Below are 7,183 nucleotides of genomic sequence, written 5' to 3' on the forward strand. Positions count from 1 at the left end.
TAATCACTCAACAGACACCTCTAAGCCTACCTGAAAGTGAATCACAAAGTACACATGGGAATTTTATGTACCTCGGGAGTTGACGGCAGTTGACTGGAAGCTGTAGTTCCTTGGTTGAAAGGACCAAGAGGTCCTCTAGAGACTCTCCAACAGAGAGAGGACCTTGGTCTAGATCTGCAATCAATTTTAGCAGAATGGGCCCCCCAAAAAGCATTTTTTTAAACTTTCAGTCTCCAAAGTTGAAATAGAAAAACCTGAACTGAATTCAGAGTATCTAAGTTACTCTGCAAGAGGAGCTACTGCAACTCCAGTTTCTACCACACTCCAGCATTACACTTCAGCACTAAAACTAATTGTATGTACACTCTACAGAATCCGCATTTTGACAGAGATACCTGAATGGCATTGGCAAGGCTTCGTATCATAAACTTCACCTGCTCTCATCCCTCCCAAGAGCAAGAGGGAAAGCACTCTGAAGTTCAGTAATGAAGTGGGTCCCTCGTAATCCTTCACCCATTATTGTATCATCCAGATAACTCGATGGGTGATGGGGGGGAGAAATTGAGATAGCATTTGGCAGGGGGAAATACTCCACAACCAGTTTCTTTTAAAAATTAATTGTATTTAATATTTGAATTGCCTAAGGCTAGCACTGCTAGACAAATTGCATGATGAATTCTAGTGGAATAAAACATGACTTAAGTACAAAAGCTGGAGGAAAAAATGCTCATGCTTTCCAGAGGCAATGAGGTATTTTACCTATACAAAGTCTGAATGTCCAAAACCATCTGCAGACCTTCCTCTTTGCACTGTCATCTTTGCTGAACGTTGGGCATTCAATAGTTTGCTCTTTCTGTGTGTGTTTTTCAAAAGGCCAAGAAAAAGTGCTTAACCATCTTTAAAGATGAAGAACTTCTTACATCCATCTTGCCACATTTTTTTGACTAGTAGCTTTAGAACGTTTGACTGCTTTTTCAAGCCATTCTGATATATGGTGGCGGTTTGGATGCGTCTTCCTCTGCATCTAAGTCCTGGGCTGGAAACCGATCTGGGAAGTCAAAAATTCTGCCCCCACGACCTGCGTGGGGAAGGAAAGAAGAAAGCATTAAACCTGGGGTAGACACTTGCACAAAATCCTGAGTTCCTTTAGGCTTGGAGTATTTTGGTTATCAGGATTTTGGCCTGGGATGTAAAGCTTATTCAGGATGTTCCTTCCACATCCCTGGTGAATATCCAAATACACGGAGGGAAAGAGTTACTCACTTTGCACAGCGCAAACCATTTCCACAGCCTGATTTTGGTCCTCACTAGGTTGCAACCATTCCTATGAATGAAACACTGCCATCACAAAACTCATCTGTGGGTTTGTTCAATAAGATACACTTGAACTCATTTTAAAAGTCTGTGTAGTCCACTCCTCCTAACAAGTTTAAAGCAGCCTCCCATTACACACTTGGTATCTTTAGTCAAGAACAGCTGCCTTGTAACCTGTACCCATTAATTCCTTACCAAATGAGATGGTCGGATGTACATGTTTAGTATAGCATCAGAATTACTCCAGTAACAGTAGCTGATATTTACTGAGCTCACTTAGCAGACACAAGCAGTGTGTGTCTCATCACTCAAAGTACAGTCCTCATCATAAATTAGCACTAAAATGTGGTGAGTCGTCTCCCCTACACTTCACACACGGTACAGGGGATATTTTTATTACTGAATGTGTAGTTCTAGGGATAAGGCATCTAGGTGTGTAAGTACCAGTAAGTATTTGAAATGCTGTACCAGCAGCAGTCATTGGTTTAAGGGCAAGGGAAGGAGGAACAGTTTTTGAGGAGAGCAGGAATTCATGGGAGATGGGACCACAGTGGTTTCAGCGCTAATGGTTTGGAAAATTGAGTTAACTTATGCTAGTTCTTACACAAGACTGTAAATAAGAGGGAGGTAGTAAAAGGAAAAATACTAAAAGCATAAAACACTTCTAACATCCACTTAATTTCTTACAATTAGCCCTGGATGACTGAGGTAGAGCTGAGGCTAGGTTTATAGAAGAAAAACACATCTTCTCCCCAGTTTCCCCTCCCACCCGCAGTCAGTACAAATAAATGGGTGCCTTGGACTCCTCACTCACCATCCCAGTTACACTGTCGTAGCACGAGCAGCGTGGAAGACTCCGGCATCCCAAGTAAGCCATCACGAGCACAACAAAAGCACTGCAGATAGATGCAGCTAGCATGGCTACGTTAGCACCTTTGACTACTTTATTAAGTACAAACTTCTGCAAGCAGAAAAGGAAATGTTAAAGCCACATTGAAAAAGTGAAGTCCTCCACCAAAAAAATATTCTAATGACTGCAAGAATGCTGCGATTGCATCGTAGGCGATTGATTCAGAGTCAGTGTTATTTAAGGCTTTTCTTCCTGTGCTCTGAAGAGCAAGCCAAGTGTGAGCCTCAAATACGAAAAGAGCAAGCAGGAAGAGAAGGCTTCTGGTTAAACAGAAGATGCTATGCAATGGCGTCAGGCTTGGAAATAGCTTTAACAATGAACAGAAACCCAAGGAACGGCTGCTCCTCTTCACCCTAAGTATGGGAAATGTCTTCTTGCTATACTGCACCTTAGCAGCCTGACAATTCGATTTGTCCTGCAATAAACTAATGAACAGCTTCATCCACCTGGAATGTCTTCATCCCTACAGGGAGCCATCGCTTGTACCAGGTCTGAGGTACAAAACGGCTAACTCATTCCTTCTTTTCAGCTTTACTGTGGAGGGTACGCTTGAAATAATACCCACTTTTAACCAGCTGACCCGTAACTGCTGTAACTTTATCACCTGAGGTGCATGCTGGAAAGGACTCGAGCCTAGCAATTGCCATCTCAAACCAGGGCAGGGCTACGGCCAGCAACTACCCCTTTTCACGAGCAGCACCACGATTTTGTCCTGGCACAACCCAAACCCTTTCGTACTCGGCGGTGGCAGCAGTTAGCCCGACCGTAGCGTGTTTAGGCGCATACTTCGTGTGCACGCCTCCGGGGACGAGCTGTGGATCTCAAGCAGCTGCTTCTCAGACGGGGCACCCAGGCGAGCTGGGCGTTAGTTCACGCAGCCACCAGTACCAGCCACGCTGCTGCAGCAGCAGCGACCAGCAGGAGCTAGCTACAAAACGCCTATCTAGCCCTGCATGGGTTTTGTGGTTTTCAATACCTAGCTTGATACTTAACTGTAGACTTATACAATTTTTTTTTAAACAAGTGCCTTGCTGCAGGCACCGCTTCAAACTCTAGTTTAGGCACCCTGGAAGTCTGGTTCTGCTTCCAAGTCATGCCTAGTAATGTTTGCAGATTAAGACAGTCGTGTTCCCCAGTAATAAGCATGGTATCGATACTTACTGTATGGATAACATGGACTGGGGCAGAGCTCAGCTCCTCCTCTTCACCATAGTTCAGCGTGAAGGAGCTATAAACTACTACAATGAGGATGGCAACACAAGAGATTATGGAAGCAACTACCAGCACGTTCACCTAGACAGAGAAATTAAAGGAAAAAAAGAAAGGGAGCAGGAATTAAAACTATCCTCTGACAAATCAGTGCAACTAATACAGACAATATGTACTAACAAGCATTGTAGGTACTAGCCTTTGACCTCCTGTAACACTAAGTACCCGGTAGCAACAGTCACTCGGAAGCCAAACACAATGCAGTAAAGGTTTCCATGATACCAAATTTCTAAGCTACAACTGAGTCCCAAATCTTAACCATGGGTGCTAGGTGGACCCAAAGACATTGTTCTTAGAGATCTCTTACTTATAAAAAATATCCCCCCCCCGCCCTTGGAGGTTACATGGCTGGAAAGACCTGCCGAGGAAATGCAAGTCAATTAACTTGTTTCCTATTTTAGTGTACACAATTCTTAATAACAGGAAGGAACACCAAAAGAAATGGATCCAAAAGCAAGCGTTTTCACAGATTTTTCCTTTTTATTAGAGCCAGCACTTGCCTGCTGCAGCAGAAAGCGAGGTAATGCTGCACCCTCCTTTCGCTTAGGAATGTAGGAGCTTTTATGAAGATAACTCAAGAAAACAAGCTCTCAATCCTGCAGAAGGACCGGCCAGCTCATTCCCTAGCAAAACCGTTTTTGATTGCCCAGACAACATTTTGCCCCCCCCCTCTCCCCAGGCTTACAAGAACTGGATTCTTCCTCTGAGAGGAAAACAAAGCCAGGACGCCTGGGACTCCCATCACCTGCAGAGCACAAAAGGAGTTGGTAACTGGGAGACAACTATCGGATTCAGATGATAAACTACTACAGAGCAGATGAAAGGCTCGGAGTAACCGTTAGGTCAGAAATGGAAAGAGAATTGCTGGTTTCTTCTGTTTTCCTCTGCAGCATCTCCTGGGGGCAGGACACTGTGTGAAATGCGTCTTGCCCTCTCGCCACCCCCACGGCAGCAATCCTCCGACTGCCTTTACGGCTCTGGCCAAATAATAAAACTGATTAAAGTGCTAAAAATGAGCACTGCTTTCCCAAGTCCTTATGCATCTCGTAGATGGAAGAAAGATATTACTGAAAGGAGAGGAGCAGCCTCTGGATGGAAGATTGCTCTCCAGTACAACTCCCTTGCGGCACAGCTCACCCGGGTACGAACAGTAACGTCAGGGTACAGAACGCCCGGCAGTGAGGATGCTCGCTGCCCGCTCCTCGTTGCGGTACAGAGGATTACCGGCACTGTGGGATGCAGATCGTCACCCAGATGTTCATCCGCCTGACGTGAGGATGGTGTGTTCCCCTCCTAATCTCTGGTGGCCTCTCTGTGGTCACCATGTTTCTGCAAAGAGCCCTGCCAATTGCCACTACGCCCCATTTTCTACATTATCCAGTAGAAACGTATTTTATTTAGCTCCTTCAGAGGGAAGTCTGCTTGTACTCTCCTGGCTATACCGTGATAAGGAAACTTTTATTATCTGGGTTCAAAGCAGGAAACCAGGGAAGAGCTGACAAGAAGTCCTGGCCTCCCTCCCACCCCCAAGCTGAGTACTAGTAGGTAGCCAGCAGAGAAAAAAAACAAAAACCAAAACCACAAATCAAAGCATAGAAAATACAGTGCAACTTTACCATCCCAGCCCAAATTGGAGCTCTGGTTTTGCCCAGCTGAGACTCCGTTCTGAAAATGCCATCTATGAACCCGCTGACGACGCACACCGTGCTGAAGGCTATCTGGAACAGACCCAGCACGACCATGTTCCTCTGGTTAAAGATGAAATATCGATAGCGATCCATTCTGCTTTGGTTCACCCATAAAGCCCCGCACGCGGAGACCGGAAAGCCGCGCCGTGGCCCTCCAGCGATGGGGAAGAACAGCTTGTCCTAAGGCAGGAGAAAGAAGGGACAGGAGCATCGGCGCTCGGCCAACGCCGGCTGGCGCGCCGGGACCCCACAGTACGGCGGGACCCCCCCCCCCCAGTTCACCGGGAGTACAGAGTTCAACCGGCAGCAGCGAAAGGTGAGCGGTCTTTTGAGAAATGCCTCACGCCGCTGCGAGGCAGGGGCCTGGGACACCGTTTCTGGTGGTTTTGGACAGACACCGTTTTTGCACAGACACCGTTTCTGGTGTTTCTGGACAGAGATGCCCAACCTTACCCCGCTGCCAACCTTTTTCCCCCTCGGTGTTTCTGCTGCCCAGAAAGGCGCAGGGGTTCCCTTGGGTTTTGTTCCTTTTTCCCTCGCCAAACGCGCTTCCCCGCCGCCGGCTGCTACGACCGAGGACACCGGCCCGGGCCTCCCCGGTGTGTGTCCCCCCCCGCCCCGCCTCTCCCCTCCCCGCTCCCGCCGGCGGGACCCACGAAGCGCCGCGCCCGCCCGGGCTGCGGCTGGAGCCCCCGCCGGCTCCTCACCTGCGGTGGGACGGGACGAGAACGGGACCGGGACCGGGACGGGGCGGCGGCACCTCACCGGCGCTGCTCCGCGGCGGCGGGCGGAGCCGAGCCCGGCAGCGGGGCAGGTACGGGGAAAGCTCCGGCTCCGCCTCCGGGAGAATAAAAAAAAAAAAATTAAAAAAAAAAAAAAAATTAAAAAAAAAAAAAAAATTCCAAACCCCCGGGCCCGGCTCCCCCCGCCGGCCCTCGGCTCCGGGGAGTGGGGAAGGGCCGCCCGTTTTCCACGGAACTTTTTTTTGCCTTTTTTTTTTGCCGTGCTCTGAGTTGGGGAAACCCTCTCTCCCTCTACTGTTAGTGACTCGTGTGATCAGCTTGTTTAGATTGACGGGCAAGGGCTCCTTGGGCACGTCGGTGCCCTCGCTCCCCGTGGGAAGAAAGCACAAGAACCCACCCGAGCGCCTGCGGCCAAATCTGGCCCTACCAAGCACTGCACTACAGCATGCCTACTACCCTTCAAATGTTTTCGAGAAGTCAGTTCCTGGGCTGGCTATCATTTCTTTAAATAAACCCACAGCACCTCGACTGCAACACCAGTCTCGGACGGGAACGCAGCCAGGCTGGGTGAAGCCAGCCGCCCACCGCAGCATCCACAACCCGAGGGTCATCTTCCACCCCGCTCGATTTGGAGAGAACACCGATACATAGCAAGCACTCATCCTTTCGAGCTTTAGGGACTGTGAAGGTTCAGTGGGCAAGGCCGAACAAGCCCCTTCTCCACCTACACTCGGGTGCGAGAGGCCGTGAGCCACCACAGCAATTGCAGAGATCACGGAGGAGGGCAGGGCAGGCACCGAAGCAATGCCCATGCCCCTTTCCTCACCACCCACCCACCAGGATGCCTACAGCTAATTAATTAGGGGACAGAGGAGGAGGTTACCTGCCTGGAAGGCACCGCTGCTCCTTGCTGCCATGCCTTCCTACTGCCCCAGAGTCAGCAATGGCAAGAGAAAAATACACCAGTGCGTGTTCATGTGTTTTAAAATATAACTATTAAAGACACTTGGGCATACACACGCAGGCAGGATGTTCTTCCGTACCACAACACTGCTAAAGCCCATGTATGTGCACTGAGAAGAGAGAAGCGAGTAACAAAAGCAGCAGAGGTGCCAGAAAAAAAAACACAAGGCAGCGGCGTTAGGAGTGTTCTGCTGTTCGTTCACTATTAATATAATACGGCCTAGAAGCGCGTTAACCGTGCTACAAACCCTGCTCCCATGCATCAGCAATAACCGCAGCTGCAAAACAACCACACA

At 48.8% G+C, this 7,183-nt stretch overlaps 1 protein-coding gene across 1 annotated transcript; it reads right to left on the reverse strand.

Annotated features, from left to right (window-relative positions):
• Positions 1-601: 601 nt before the first annotated feature.
• On the reverse strand, positions 602-7,133 carry LOC104322137 (uncharacterized). The gene is made up of 7 exons (XM_069779470.1): positions 5,889-7,133; positions 5,110-5,361; positions 4,179-4,238; positions 3,386-3,517; positions 2,129-2,275; positions 1,264-1,324; positions 602-1,078 (listed from the first exon to the last, which is right to left on the reverse strand). The coding sequence occupies exons 2-7, from the start codon at positions 5,272-5,274 to the stop codon at positions 975-977; spliced, it is 669 nt and encodes a 222-aa protein (XP_069635571.1). The 5' UTR covers positions 5,275-5,361; positions 5,889-7,133; the 3' UTR covers positions 602-974.
• Between the last annotated feature and the right edge of the window lie 50 nt (positions 7,134-7,183).

The sequence above is a fragment of the Haliaeetus albicilla genome, chromosome 1 (assembly GCF_947461875.1).
Source record: "Haliaeetus albicilla chromosome 1, bHalAlb1.1, whole genome shotgun sequence".
In the NCBI taxonomy this organism is placed as follows: Eukaryota; Metazoa; Chordata; class Aves; order Accipitriformes; family Accipitridae; genus Haliaeetus; species Haliaeetus albicilla.

Excerpts from the sequence above, each read along its gene's own strand:
- LOC104322137 (XM_069779470.1), bottom strand. The coding sequence starts at position 5,274 with ATGGATCGCTATCGATATTTCATCTTTAACCAGAGGAACATGGTCGTG. Across the intron at positions 4,239-5,109 it reads CTCCAATTTGGGCTGGGATG|GTGATGGGAGTCCCAGGCGT; the intron begins GTAAAGTTGCAC and ends TGTGCTCTGCAG. Across the intron at positions 3,518-4,178 it reads AGAGGAAGAATCCAGTTCTT|GTGAACGTGCTGGTAGTTGC; the intron begins GTAAGCCTGGGG and ends TTCTCTGTCTAG.